Source organism: Coenobita brevimanus, chromosome 44 (genome assembly GCF_032717465.1).
Source record: "Coenobita brevimanus isolate Jiangsu-jjx chromosome 44, ASM3271746v2, whole genome shotgun sequence".
Lineage (NCBI taxonomy): Eukaryota > Metazoa > Arthropoda > Malacostraca > Decapoda > Coenobitidae > Coenobita > Coenobita brevimanus.
This window is the reverse complement of record NC_136997.1, coordinates 5,474,622-5,490,477: the sequence shown is the minus strand read 5'-3', so window position 1 is coordinate 5,490,477 and position 15,856 is coordinate 5,474,622. Positions and strand designations below refer to the sequence as shown.

The window sequence follows — 15,856 nt, the reverse complement described above, 5'->3', positions numbered from 1 at the left end:
TTAGTTTCAGGTTCTTTAGAGTAGGCATTTTTGTTTATAATGTATGGTGAGAAAAATATTAATATTTAAAAAATAATAATAAATAAAAATACAAAAAATTAGAAAATAATTATATATCTATCTATCTATCTATCTATCTATCTATCTATCTATATATATATATATATATATATATATATATATGTGTGTGTGTGTGTGTGTGTGTGTATATATATATATATATATATATATATATATATATATATATATATATATATATATATATATATATATATATATATATATATATATATATTCTCCTCTACATACAATGAAGCAGCTAATTGAGAAAACTACAGAATATAATAAACCACTGTGCTTAGGTTTTGTTGATTACGAATAGGCTTTCGACTCAGTGTAGCACGTAGCAATTATAAATTCATTGCGAGAACAAGGAGTGAATGAGAACATTGTAAACCTGCTCGAAAACATTTATAAAGAGGGAACTGCTACAGTTAAATTTCATAAGGACTCAGAGAAAATTAAGATTGAGAAGGGCGTGCGTCAGGGAGATACAATTTCACCAAAATTATTTACAGCATGCCTAGAAAGTATTTTCAGAAAGCTAGACTGGGAAAACAAAGGAGTAAACATAGCTGGAGAAAAGCTAAACCATTTAAGATTTGCAGATGACATTGTCCTAATCTCAGAAAAAGCGGAGGCATTGCAAGAAATGTTGAATGACCTGAACAGAGAAAGTCTCAGAGTAGGACTAAAGATGAACCGGAGTAAAACTAAAGTAAGTTTAGTCCACAAACACCATAGAGCGTTATCAGAATAAACGATGAAATTCTTGAAGAAGTTAAGGAGTACAACTACTTGGGACAAATACTAAAACTAACGAAAGATCATGGTAGCGAAATAAAAAGACGCATTACAATTGGATGGAAAGCTTTCGGTAAACATAGAGACATTATGAAAAGTAGCTTGGCAGTTTGTATGAAACGAAAAGTATATAACGAATGTATAATTCCAGCTATGACGTATGGTTGTGAGACTTAGAAACTGACAAAATCAATGGAAAATAAATTAATCCGTTCTCAGAGAGCAATGGAAAGATCAATGTTGGGAATATCTTTAAGAGACAGGAAAAGATCAACTTGGGTGAAAGAGCAGACAAAAGTCAAAGATATTATAGAAGTTATAAAAGAACAGAAATGGAGGTGGGCAGGCCATATAGCAAGAATAAGGGATAACCGATGGAGTAAGAGGCTGACGGACTGGACACCATGAGAATGTAAGCGCAGCAGAAAAAGGCCAGACAGGAGATGGAGAGATGAGATAGAGAAATTTGCAGGGAAAACGTTGCAAAGATTGGCTCATTCAAGGAATTCATGGAAAAGGTTGGGGGAGGCCTTTGTTCAGCAGTGGACTAGTTATGGCTGATGATATATATATATATATATATATATATATATATATATATATATATATATATATATATATATATATATATATATATATATATATGTGTGTGTGTGTGTGTGTGTGTGTGTGTGTGCTTGAAAGTGTGTTTGTGTATATATATATATATATATATATATATATATATATATATAATATCAGGCCGAACAGGGTGGTACTCCCAAGAGGAATGGGAATGCTGGTGATAGGGAGAGCTGGAGCTCCTGTTTCACTAGCTATCTAACCATCACCCTTTGCTGACCATTTCAGTGTGACAGTAACATGGAGAGTAGACCAGCATACTCTCCCAAACATTTCCTCTAACTGTCTTATGCACTACACCAAATGCACCTTACATTTTACACAACGAATCCCACTACGTTACAGGGTTTGGTGCCAGCAAGTACATGCGGCCAGAAAACTTTGCCCCCGCTACCTAGTGGCGGATTTCTGGGGGAGGCATGACGGGGGTTCCGCCAGCATAGATCATGGGTCCAGGGCGAGATTGGGCTCGGGCCTGTGCTAGAGGGTACAGGGCATTGCGGTTCCTAGGCTGCCGCTTCCGCCCAGTAGAGAGGGTCCCGAACCTGGGAGTAGCGCCCCAGGAGGCTGCCCTATCAGAGGGTGTATAATGGCGGGATAGTTGCAGTGCCAAGGCGTGCTTGGAGGGTGTCCCTGCAGCTGTCCTGGCAGGGTGACCCAAGGCCACTACCACAGCCACTGGTAAGCTGGTGGGCTACGGGTCCCGAATCCATTGCCTGGATCTGGGACTGTGCAGTGAGTGGGGCCTGTGGCATGTCTATCCCCCTTTATTAATCCTGACAATGACAGAACACAAGAATAAGTTTCAAAGCAAGCCTGAGGACAGTAAATCACCCAGGAGGATGAGGGTGGGTTCATGGAATGTGGGAAGTTTGAGGGGAAGAGCGGGGGAAGTCGTTGAGGCATTCAGTAGGAGATGGGTGGATGTGGCGTGTTTGCAGGAAGTTCGGTACAGGGGTGGATCAGTCAGAAAGATTGTTGGGAAGGACTGTTGCTATAAGTTGTTTTGGCAGGTGGGGACAGACGGATATGGGGGTGTTGGGGTGATGGTTGTGGAGAAATGGGTGGAATATGTTATGAAAGTTATAAGAGTAAGTGAGAGGATATTGGTAGTGAAAATTCTATTCGGTAGAAAGATAGCTGCAGTTATATCGGCATATGCTCCACAGGCAGGTTTGGATGAAGCAGAGAAAGATAGATTTTGGAATGATTTAATACGTGTAGTAGGTGGTATGCGGGATGATGAGATAGTGGTTTTGGGAGGGGACTTAAACGGTCATGTAGGTGAAGCAGCACAAGGTTATGAAGGAGTACATGGGGCATGTGTGTATGGTATAAGGAATGTGGAACGGGAAAGGATACTCGAGTTTGGGGAGGCAACGGACATGATTGTGTGCAACACATATTTCAGGTTAATTGCGTATGAGTCTGGGGGAAATAGCAGTCAGACAGATTATTTTCTGGTTAGGAGGGCTAATAGGAGGTTAGTGAGGGATGTTAAAGTTATAGGAAGTAAGGAGTGTGTGCAGCAGCACAAACTATTGATTTGTGATACGGTGCTTAAGAAAGATTGATGAAAAAGAGGATTTATGTACCTAGGAGGAAAGTACGGAAGCTGAAAAACCAAGTAGTAAGGGATGCCTTCTATAGCAAGATGAGGAGAGTGGTGGCTGAACAGGGAGCTGTAGACAGAGGCATTAATGAACAGTACAGAGCTCTCAAGAACATTTTCTTGAGAGTTACTGATGTAACATGCGGTTGGACAAGAGGACTACCAAGACATAAAGTAACTTGGTGGTGGGATGAGGGTGTATAACCTGCAGTTAAGGAGAAAAGAAGACTTTTCCGGGAATGGAAGAAGGGTGGTAGCAAGGATGAATACTTGGCTGCCAAGCATAGGGCTAGAAGAGAGGTATACAGTGCGAGGTCCGAGTCACAGAGACTCTTACTTGATAACCTAAATCATGGGGAAAGGAAAAATATGATATTTAAGGTGGCAAATCAGATGAAGAGGGATAATCAGGATATTATAGGTGAGCAGAGTGTGAAGAATGATGAAGGAAGGGTAGTGGTGAACAGTGAGGATATTAAAGATGCATGGAGGGAGCATTATAGCCGGTTGTTGAATGAGCAGTTTGACTGGAACAGGGTAGGTTTGGAGCCAGCAGATCCAGTGTTTGGCCCTTGGCCTTTGATTGATGCTGCTACTGTGAGTGAGGCAATAGGCAGGATGAAGATGGGGAAGGCAGCAGGTGTGTCTGGGTTGACTGCCGAGATGTTGAAGGCCTCAGGAGATATAGAGATGAGGTTAGTCACTGACCTGATAAATAGGATTATTTATGAGTGTGTTGTCCCAGATGATTGCCTGAAGAGTGTAATTGTAAATTTGTATAAAGGGAAGGGTGATGCCCTGGAAAGAGGAAATTATAGAGGTATAAAGCTTTTAGATCAGATAATGAAGGTAATGGAGAGAGGTTTAGAAGGTATGATCAGAGAAAGAGTGAATATTTATGAGATGCAGTTTGGGTTTATGCCAGGTAGGGGGACCACTGTTGCCATATTCATTGTTCGACAGCTTCAGAAAAAATATATTGGTAGGAGAAGAGATCTGTATTTTGTTTTTGTTGACTTGGAAAAGGCCTTTGACAGAATCCCTAGAGAGGTGGTGAAGTGGGCAATGAGAAAGCTTGGCTTGGAGGAGTGGCCGGTTAGGGTGGTTATGGCTATGTATGTGGGTGCTTGCACCCAGGTAAGAGTGAATGGAGATTTGAGTGATGAGTTTTGCGTGAATGTTGGTGTGCATCAGGGGTCAGTTTTGAGTCCCATGTTGTTTATCATGGTACTTGAAGCCCTCTCACGAGACTTTAGAAACGGACTCCCGTGGGAGATGTTGTATGCTGATGATTTGGTGTTGATTGTAGAGAACGAAAGGGAGGTGGAGGAAAGGTTTAGGAAGTGGAGAGATGGTATGGGGCACAAGGGCTTAAGGGTAAATGCAGATAAAACAGAAGTGATGATATCTAGGGTTGGTGGCGGTACTGTCAAAGACGAGGGAGAGTGGCCATGTGCAGTTTGTCACAAGGGCGTGGGAAGTAATTCTATCTTGTGCGGTGTTTGTGATAAATGGGTGCATAAGAGATGTAGTGGTACCAGAGGTGGACTGCGAGATAGTGCTGATTTTATGTGTACGGCGTGTCGGGGAGAGCAGGTGGAGATTGTCAGGTGTGAAAGGCTTGAACTTGCTGGTGAATCTCTTGAGTGTGTGGAAAAGTTTAGTTATTTGGGAGACATGTTGTGTGCTGGAGGTGAGGCTGGAGCTAGCTCTGTGGCTAGGGTGAGAAGTGGTTGGAAGAAGTTCAGGGAGCTCTTGCCTCTTCTGACACTGAAAGGGCTCTCCCTACGTGCTAAGGAGTCTTTGTATGCAGCATGTGTTAGGAGTGTAATACTGTATGGTAGCGAGACCTGGGCAGTAAAGGAGGAAGATATTCGCCGGCTCAGTCGTTCAGAAATGACAATGATTAGCTGGATGTGTAGTGCGTCCCTGCGTGCAAGGTCCTGGGGGGCTGGGTTTACGATGGAAGAGTTGAGAGGTAGGATGAGACTGGAGCGTAATGGTGTTGTGATGAGGAGAGGTAGATTGAGATGGTTTGGACATGTGGAGAGGATGGGGGATGATAACTGGGTGAGGAAGGTGAGAAGTGTTAATATTGGGGGTGGGGTTATGAGGGCTAGACCGAGAAAGACATGGGACGAGGTCATTAAGTGTGACCTCAGGGTTAAGGGACTGAACAAGGAGGCTGCAATGGATTGTGCAGTGTGGAAAGCCGCCATTAGGTGACCAAGGCCGACACTTGCAACATGTTGGAGCCTTTAAAAATGAGACGAAGATATATATATATATATATATATATATATATATATATATATATATATCATCATCATTCGGACCTCCTTTCCCACCCAAGAGCAGGGTGAGGAGTTGCAATGTCCAGACAGCCCAGAATTGCCCAGTCTAATGGGCCACGCTTCCATTCACTCATCATTCAAGCCCCTGGAATCCTGGCTCTATCGGAAACGCCAAAAACATTCACCACGTTCTGAAGCTTCACATAATCGTATCCAACAGAGTCAATCCAGACGCTGCCTTAATGACCAGGGGCTTTGGCCCGAATGGTCGATAGGTCTAAAAAAAAAAAAAAAAAAAAAAAAGTAACAGATCACACACCACGAAGCCAGCCAGAAGACTGGGCGTATGTGCTGGGCAGTCACCACGCCCTGTCTTCCCTCCTACTATTTTTAAGTCAGCCCACACCTCACTGACCGGGCCAATGTATGGCCCGGCCTGCACTATAGGTGCAGAAAACTAAACGAACGAACGAACGGTAACAGATCAGGGCCAATGTATGGCCCGGCCTTCACTATACAGTAGATGGAGGATATCTGTTAACGAAGGAAAGGGTAACAGATAAGAGATCATTACCATAAATAAAGAATAGGGTTGGAGCTAGAAATGATCCTTGTGACAAGCTGGCTTTAATCAAGTGGAAATTAGAATATGCATCATCTACTTTTATTTTTCTGTTTCTGAGATATGAGACAATCAATGGAAGGAAAGATGATAGCCCATAATAAGGGAGTTTCGATGGCAGGGAACGATGCCTCACTCTGTCAAAAGCTTTAGAAATATCCATGGTTACTGCATGAGCTTCTTCATGTTGGTCAATTGACTGATGGGTGGTTTAAGTCAAGAGACTATCAACAATGGATCTTTCGTGGCAAGAAACCATACTGTCTGTCACAAATTAAGTTGTTAGATTCAAGATGTTTAACAATGTAATTATTATTTACAGTCTAAAATACTTTACCATAAGAAGATGTGACAGCTATTGGTTTGTAATCAGAGGGGTCAGAGAACCTTTCTTTCTTCGGATTTGGGTGGAAATTGGCTTCTTACCATGAATTAGTGAATCAAGAAGAAAGTATGCATTGTCTGGATAATTTAGCTAGAACAGGCGCGAGTTCGGGGGAACACTTTTTCAAAACGATTGAAAGAATTCCATCAGGACCTCGAGTTTTGTTGGCTGGTAAATTGTCTAGGACAAACTCTATTTATCTAGTCTGAATCTTAAGTGGAGCAGTTTCAGGAGAGTGAAATTCTAGTACTGGGACATTCAGACTGACGTCGACTAAGGTAGAACTAATGGCAAATATACTGGCAAGGATGTTCGCTTTTCCGAGTGGGCCATTGTTTTAGAATGTTTCCTTTCGAAGATTTCCGTGGAGAAGTGGGTGATGAGTTCCTCAAGTTATTACTGAAGGAACTGAGAGTTGACCAGAATATTTTGTTGTCATTAGAATTATTTAATATTATAGTTTGGATGCTTAGTTATCAGGAAGTTTGATTTAGCGAGATTTATCACTGCTTTGGATGGTTGCCAGCAATATTAAGTTGACTGAACGATTCAGTTGTATTTGATTTTTAGGAAAAGTTACATGCTAAGCACTTACACGGATAGCTGATTAAATACAAGGAGAGTAAAAATTTTGCTGGGTTTTTATCCAGTTTCGATCTCAATATAATCTTGGACGTTAATTTTATATATATTATTTATTATAAACATAGTTTTAATCATTAACAAACAGGATATTTTGTAAGGTGTTATGAATAAAATAAATATCTGCTAAAGAAACGTTGAGAAATCTTCAAAGCCTCCCAAAATAATACTCATAATTGTGATGCAGGGCGGCATAGGAGTCTACGTAGTATGACTTCCTACATTTACAGTATGTAATCTACCGTAAGCTTTAAAGATCGGTTTAGTATTGGTTTAATGTGCATGAATAACATACGAGAGAATACTGATTTGTCATAAGTATGATATATTGCTAATGAAAAGGTGTAACAAAATCTGCAAAGTCACTTAGAATACCACCTATATTACACCACGCTTCGTCATTCACTCGTATTTTGTTGATGTGATATTATTATCATGATATCAGAGAGACAGATGGCGTTAATAAGACATTTTGGGAAACGTATGAGCCAGAGGCCGACGTGAGATAATATACGACGCAGCAAATTGAAAATTATATGTCTTGTTTGCTTCATTTCGTCTCCTAGCTGATCATTTTTGATGAAGGTCATGATGAGAAGGAGTAGGATGGTGATGGTGATGACGACGACGTGTAAGATATGCATGAGATAAATGTGTGCATATGTACACACACACACACACACACACACACACACACACACATATATATATATATATATATATATATATATATATATATATATATATATATATATATATATATATATATACAGTATATCATCTCATCAGCCATTTGAGTGTCCACTGCAGGACCGGCCTATCCCGACCGAAGGGGGAACGATACAGCCAATGTATCTCTACCAAGTGGCTTAGGCTGTTTAGTAAAGATTGAATGTAGGGTGAGAAGTGCTTGTAAGTGTAATTGTAGTTTGGAGTGGCTTTGGATGTGTGTGTAGTCTGTGAACCAAGAGTAATCGGCCCGCACAAACAGACTGGGTGCAAGCATACTTTACAGTATGCGATACTGGTTCAACCACAGCACCCCTGATGTTCGCCAAGCAGTACGTGGCCAGAAGAAAGCTCCTAAAGTATATTACCCTGGCGGGGCGCGAACCCTCGTTCTTCAGTGTACGAAAACGCACACTTTACCACAGAGGCTCCATATATATATATATATATATAAATATCTATATACAATAATTATAGACGGATAAATAGATTTTATATATATATATATATATATATATATATATATATATATATATATATATATATATATACAGTATATCATCATCATCATCATCCGTTTGAGTATCCACTGCACGACTGGCCTATCCTGACCGAAGTCGGGACGATACAGCCAATATATCTCTACCAAGTGGCTTAGGCTGTTTGGAAGAGAATGTATGTAGGGTGAGAAGTGCTTGTAAGTGTAATTGTAGTGTTGTATGGCTTTGGATGTGTGTGTTGTCTTTGAACCAAGTGTAATCGGCCTGCGCAAGCCGACTGAGTGCAAGCATACTTTATAGTAAGCGACACTGGTTCAACCACAGCACCACTTGTGTCCGCCAATTCAATACGTGGCCGGGTGAACACTCCCAAAGTTTATTACCCTGGCGGGGCGCGAACCCTGGTTCACCAGTGTACGAAACTCACACTCTACCACTCTACCACAGCGGCTCATATATATATATATATATATATATATATATATATATATATGGCATGAAAATGAAAAGTCAAGAGTGATAGCAGTGGAGATGGGACTGCTGAGGAATGTTTGTGGAATACAGAGGGGTGGATAGGATACGAAATAATGATTCGTGACAGGTGTGGAGTGAGGAAGTAGGTGGACACCAAAATCGAAGAGAGTGTCCTGAGATGGTATGGTCATGTGAAAAGAATGGATAACAATAGAGTGGTGAAAAAGGTATATCTGAGCGAATCTGAAGGAGGGAGGAGGCGAGGTAGGCCATGGAGAAGGTGGAGAGATATGGTGGATGAGTGTTTGAGGAAGAGAGGTTTCAGAAGTCGATGAGGCTAGGGAACTGACAAGAGATCAAGCTGGCTGGATGAATGTTGTGAGAAGTGCATGATCAGGGATTTTGGCACCCCTTGTGGGCATGGCAGTGTCCGGATTGACTGAATCGGATACGTTTGTGTGAAGCTGCAAAATGTGGTGAATATTTTTTGGCGTATCCGGTAGAGCCAGGATTCCGGGGGCTTGAATGATGAGTGAATGGATGCGTGGCCTATTTGGATGGGGAAAGTTTGTGCTGTCTAGACACTGTTACTCTTCATCCTTCCCTTGGGTGGGAAAGGTAGTCCGGATGATGATGATGATGATGATGATGATGATGATGATGATGATATATATATATATATATATATATATATATATATATATATATATATATATATATATATATATATATATATATATACACAGTATATATGGGGAAGAAAATAGACCTGGAGAAGTCGTAATGCAGAAACTAAGAGTGAAATCGATTTCATTACAACGTATAAGAATAACAGGGTCATAAATGTCACATCTATCAACAAAGTAAATATAAGTAGTGACCATACAATGTTGAGTTGCACAGCCAAATTCAATTTCAGAAGTTAAAGAAAGATCTATCTATATACCTAGGTTGCTTCCCCCAAAGAAAGGGAGGTAGTCGAGACAGGACAACACACTCCCAAAATACTCATCCAAACACACACATTTATTCGTATCTTAACCCCAGAGGGAAAAAGGACAGACCCTCACCGCACCAGACCGCACGAGGGTCAACTGAGCATTGCAATCAGCGACATCCGAAACAGAACCAAACAGCAGAGCTGGTTTACCCCTGCCACATCATGATGGACTCATCCACTTACCCGCACCTGACCTGATCAGCTGAACAGTCCTAATGCAGGAGAATATCCCCTCAGGGTTGCGTCACCATTTATTCATTCACAATTTCTCTCTAATGATTCCTATCACTCGCAGCCACTCTTCCTTGCTCAACAGACATCCTTCTCGCATCTAACGCTCTCTTCAGACTGTCCATCCATCCTATTCGTGGTCTTCCTCTCAGTCTTACACCTCTCACATCCGATCCAGTTCTCTTTGTCACCAATCGCTCTTCATCCATTCTCTCCATATGCCCAAACCATCGCAACACTCTGTGCTCAACTTGTTAAGCCATCTCCCACATAAATCCACTTCTCCTTCGCACTTCATTTCTCACTCGATCCATACGCGTCACTCCACACATACTCCTCAGACACCACATCTCCATTACATTGAAAAATTTCCACTATGCTACACCCATATTCCATGATTCAGCCCTATATAATGCAGTCGGTACCACAACACCCTCATACAGCCTTCTCTTTACATCCATTCTAAGTGAACGACATCTAAGCACTTTTTTCACTCCTCCCAACACCTTTCCCACTTCATTCACACTAAACTTCACTTTTACATCTATTCTTCCATCCACAGCAACATATGACCCTATATACTTAACACACCCTACCTCCTTAAACAACTCACCATTAAAAACTATATTCATCCTCCTACCGTCTTCCAACCTCGCACGCTTCATCACTTTACTCTTATTCTCAATTTCCTCCTTTCACACACCCTTCCAAACTCCTTTACCGACTGTCTAAATCTCTCTTCGGAATCAGCCACCAGTCCAGTATCATCTGCAAACAGCAGCTGATTCAGACTCCACTCTCTACCATCAGCTTTCACCAAACTCAAACCTCCACCTAAAACTCTCGCATTCACCTCCCTTACAACACCATCCATATCAACATTAAACAACCAAGGTGACATTACGTATGACTGCCGAAGCCCCACTCAACAGTTCGCCAAGCCTCCCTATCAATTCTATCATACGTTTTCTCTAAATCCATGAACGCCCAAAACACATTCTTACTTTATGCTAAGTACTTTTCACACACCTTCTTACAACAAACACCTGACTCACCCATCCCCTCTCTCTCCTAAACCCACGCTGTTCATCACCAGTTACCCTCTCTGTACCCTCTCTAAAACTCTTTACACTACCATACTCCTCACCTACAACACTCAACAGACTTATACCCCTCAAGCTAGTACGCTCAAACGTAACAACCATACCTTAATACAACGGAACCATACCAGCACTTGCCCAGACAATCGGCACCATTCCCCTCACAAAACATACATTCAGCAATCTTACTAACCACTCAACAATAGTCGCCCCACCAGATGATGATTAAAAAATATATATTTATATGTCCAATAAAAGTCAGCGAAAGCGAACAGATTTCCGGCTGTAAGTTATACTAAGTATGACATTGGTGAGTTGAATGGTTAACTAATAAAAGTGCTAAGTGAATCAGCGGAGGCAGTAGGGAAAGCTAGTACAACCAGAGACAACAAGTATTCAGAAAAGGCCCTCGAGCTTATGAAAAGAAGAATGATGATGAAAGTAAAAACAAAGAATGATGAAAGAGAAAGAGCGGAAATAAATAAGCTTATCAACAAGAGACAGAAAAAAAAAAAAAAAATAGAGACATGGATCATATCAAAGAAATCATCTAAAAAGGAAAAAGTCTGAAACTGGTCCGAAGTAATATGGCACAAGGAAAGCAATAAATATCACTGAAAGACAAAAACGGTGAAATCATTAAATGCAGAGATAGGATGGTAAAGAGAGTTAAAGAATTCTTCAAAGAACTGTGTGCATCAAAGGTAATAGTACCAATACCTAACTTTTCAGCTGAAACAATTGAAATACCTGAGGTAACAGCAGATGAAGTAAACATTTATAACAAAAGTATGAAACGAGGCAAGGTCGCAGGAGAAGACGGAAGAGCTGCAGAGCTACTGTCGGATGTAGGAGCAGGAGTACCAAACTGGCTCGCATACTTATTTACTCAGTGTGTAAAGAAAAGGAAGAATATTTCCAGACCATGGGGTAATGAAAATGTTATTTTGCTTTACAAAAAAAGGCGACTCAAAAGATCTTAGTAACCATTTACCCATTAGCCTATTACCGGTTACTTACAAAATCATCACTAATGTCCTTACGAGCAGAATAACAACAAATTTGGAAGAAAACCAACCTCGTGAGCAGGTAGGATTCTGAAGAGGGAATTAGACTACTGGTCATCCACACACAATGAATCAGCTAATTGAGAAAACAACAGAATACAGTAAACCACTGTGCTTAGGTTTTGCTTATTACGAATAGCCTTTCGACTCAGTGAAGCACACAGCAAATATAAATTCATTCCGAGAACAAGAAGTAAATAAGAACATTGTAAAACTGCTCGAAAACACAATGGTGAGGGAACTGCTACAGTTAAATTACATTAAGACTCGGAAAAAATTAAGATTGAGAAGGGCGTGCATCAGGGAGGAAAAATTTCATCAAGATTATTTACAGCATGCCTAGAAAGCATTTTCAGACGCTGAACTGGGAAAACAGTGGAGTAAACAAAGATGGGAAAAGCTTAAACCATTTAACATTTGCATATGACACTGTTCTAATCTCAGAAACAGTAGAGGCATTTCAAGAAATGTTAAATGACCCAAGCAGAGAAAATCTCAGAAGTAGAGCTAAAGATGAACCTGAGTAAAACTAATGTTTAATCCAAATACACCAAAGAACATCATCAGAATATGCGAAGAAAGTCTTGAAGAAGTCGAGGAGTACAATTACTTGGGACAAATACTAAAATTAACAATAAGCTATGATAGTGAAATAAAAAGACGGCTTGCCAATACGTATGAAACGAAAAGTATATAACAGCTGTTCAGTCCCAGCTATGACGTACGGTTGTGAGATCTGGAAACTGACATTATCGATGGAAAATAAACTAATCCCTTCTCAGACAGCAATGGAAAGGTCAGTACAGTACTGGGAATATCTTTAGGAGACAGGAAAAAATCAACTTGTGTGAGAGAGCAGACTAAAGTCAAAGAGATTACAAAAGTTATAACAGAACAGAAATGATGGTGGGCAGGTCGTTTAGTAAGAATAAGAGATAACCGATGGGTCAAGAGGCTGACTGCCTGGACTCCATTGGATTGTAAGCCTGGCAGAAATAGGCCAGACAGGAGGTGGAGAGATGAGATACAGAAGTTTGCAGGAAAAACATCTGAGATTTGCTCAGTCAAGGAATTCATGGAGAAATTTGGGGGAGGCCTTTGTTCAACAGTGGACTTGTAATGGCTGATGATATATATATATATATATATATATATATATATATATATATATATATATATATATATATATATATATATATATATATATATATATATATATATCATAGCAGCAGCATAAAATATATCATCGGAGTGAAGTGGTTAATCCTTCAGTGTGAAGACGTATATTAATTGTATTTTCCCTGCCACTCAAAGATTATATTCCGTTAATGGTAGATACTTTAATGGTGAACCTCGCTAGAAACAACACCCATTAACCACTGTTTTTAATATTTTCGACACACGTTTATTCACCTTACAATATTTCTTATTTACAGATTTGTTTATTTTTACTGAAAAAATTAATTATATCCCTAATAAAAACCTGAATCTCAGGAGATAATTCAGAAGTATAAAATAATCTGAAGGCAGGAATCATAGAGGATATCCTCTAGATGAGAAGGTTAACCTTTTTCACGCTAATTATGTTCTATTATTTTCCGGCAAAATATCGAAGGATATGAAACAGAATGGTAAAACTGGGTAGACTATTTATATGAACACTTCATTAACATCTTTGAGCAGAGAACTAGAAAAAATATCAGTGACATCAGAATGGTTTTCTCCCCCCCCCCCCTCTCTCTCTCTAACCGGAACCGTGTGGCTTAGTGGCTTTGCATACTTTATGGGGCAGACAGGCATCAGTACAGCATTTTTGATTGGGGAAGCAGTCAGGATCGAAGAAGCATTCCTGTGAAAGATATAAGCGACAATAATAATAAAATATAATAATAATAATAATAATAATAATAATTTTAATAATAATAATAATAATAATCTATTCTATCTGTTGACATGTGCCACAATCCAGCAAGGGGTGGCCTTTTGTCTTTGAGTTAGTTTTTTTATAGGGAGGGGCACTGACCCTCCACCAACCCACTTGTTGACAGCTAGGGAACACGTGTGGGTTGGCTATATGGTTTTCACCCAGCGTTGTAAATGATTTATTGGCTCACAGGAAACCATTAGGCATGTCACTCAATGTGAAGCCACTTGAATAGTAAAGAAGAGTAATAAAGTTTTGAGAGAAAGGGGAGATATGGGACGAAAGGAGGGCAGACACAGAAAAAGAATGACAAAAGCGAATGAAGAAGTAGGCAGCACCACATCAAGTGAGTGAATAATACTCATCATCATCATCATCATCATCATCATAAAATAAAAACAATAGTAGTAGTAGAGTAGTAGTAGTAGTAGTAGTAGTAGTAGTAGTAGCAGTAGTAGTATTGTAGAAGAAGTAGCAGAAATAGTAGTGGTAGAAAAAATTATAACTATATTATTATGATTATACTGACTTTCCTTTATGCATCCTGATGTAGGGACGGGTCCGAACTATGGACCTGAGGCACTACAGGGTAGACATCACTTTACTGACAGCACTTTCCATACTGAATGTGCTTTTCAGAGCAGAGTTATTTTTTGCAATATATTGATATTGATGTTCCTGGGATGCAATTGCTGTACTCTTCCAGTCCCTTCTTCAGAAATCCTAGTGCTTCAATTACAACTGGTGTCGTTTCCGTCTTCATACCCCACATCCTGTCTATTTCAGTCTCTAGGTCGTTGTACTTGGACAGCTTCTTTGTAACTTTCACAGAAGTCTTTGTTTCAGATGGAATTGCCACTTCTATTAGCATACCTCTCTTTTTCTTCTTGTCCTTGATGATGATGATGATGTCAGGCTTGTTGGTTTTTATCTCTCTGTTCGTGTGGATTGGCATGTCCCAGAGGATGGCGACATCTTCGTTCTCGGTGACTCAGCTAATATATGTATCAATTTCGGCTCTCATGATGTTACTAATCCAGCAGATCTTGCAGTGCATGTGGATGTGCTCGGTCATTGCCAGTTTTGGGCAGCCTAAGATGATGTGATCGACCGTTTCTTCATATCATCCACAGATGCTCTGTTGTGGGTTTGTTCCATCCTTGATGACGCAATGGTGATAGGATCTGGTGGCAAGACTCTGATCCTGTGCAGCTATGATCAGACCCTCTGTCTCTGCTTCCAGTTCAATGTTCCTCAGTTACTGGTGCATCTTCTGCTGGTCTACGTCTGGCTCGACTGTTCTTTTTAGGTACTTCCTATGCATCACCTTGTCCTACCAGGTTTTCTGCAGTTTTTGTTGTCCATGGTATTTCGCCTTCTGTTCATTCGCTTGGCATAGACAGTGCTTGCCTCATTTCCTGTTGGATGGGTTTCTAGGCTGCCAAGCCCTTTCTTGAATTTTGCTGCTTATTTTGAGATGGAATTGCTCTACTTCCCGTTTTAGTGATGTTTTATTATTTGGGGGAGAAGGTCCTCTGTTGCTTTTAGGTATGTATCTAGCCTTATGGTGGCAGTTTTGAAGGCTAATTCGAGCTGCATCAGCTCTCGTCCTCCAGAAGCTCTTGGTAGGTAAAGTATGCCAACATCTGCTTTGGGTGGTGTAACTTGTCCATGGTGAACATCATTCTTGTCTTAGTGTCTAGTCTCTTGATGCCATTTAGTTTCCAGTTCGATGTTGAAGCTGTACGTTACCGTAGGTATTGCCAGGGTGTTAATAGCTTCAAATCTGTT

At 40.4% G+C, this 15,856-nt stretch overlaps 1 protein-coding gene across 1 annotated transcript in view; it reads right to left on the bottom strand.

Moving 5' to 3' along the window:
- Positions 1-13,555: 13,555 nt before the first annotated feature.
- Positions 13,556-15,856, bottom strand: part of LOC145398123 (uncharacterized) — a 17,006-nt gene continuing 14,705 nt past the window's right edge. Inside the window, exon 4 of the mRNA XM_080271074.1 lies at positions 13,556-13,990. Within this exon, the coding sequence (XP_080127200.1) occupies positions 13,886-13,990 (105 nt within the window). The 3' untranslated portion in view covers positions 13,556-13,885. The remainder of the gene's footprint in view (positions 13,991-15,856) is intronic.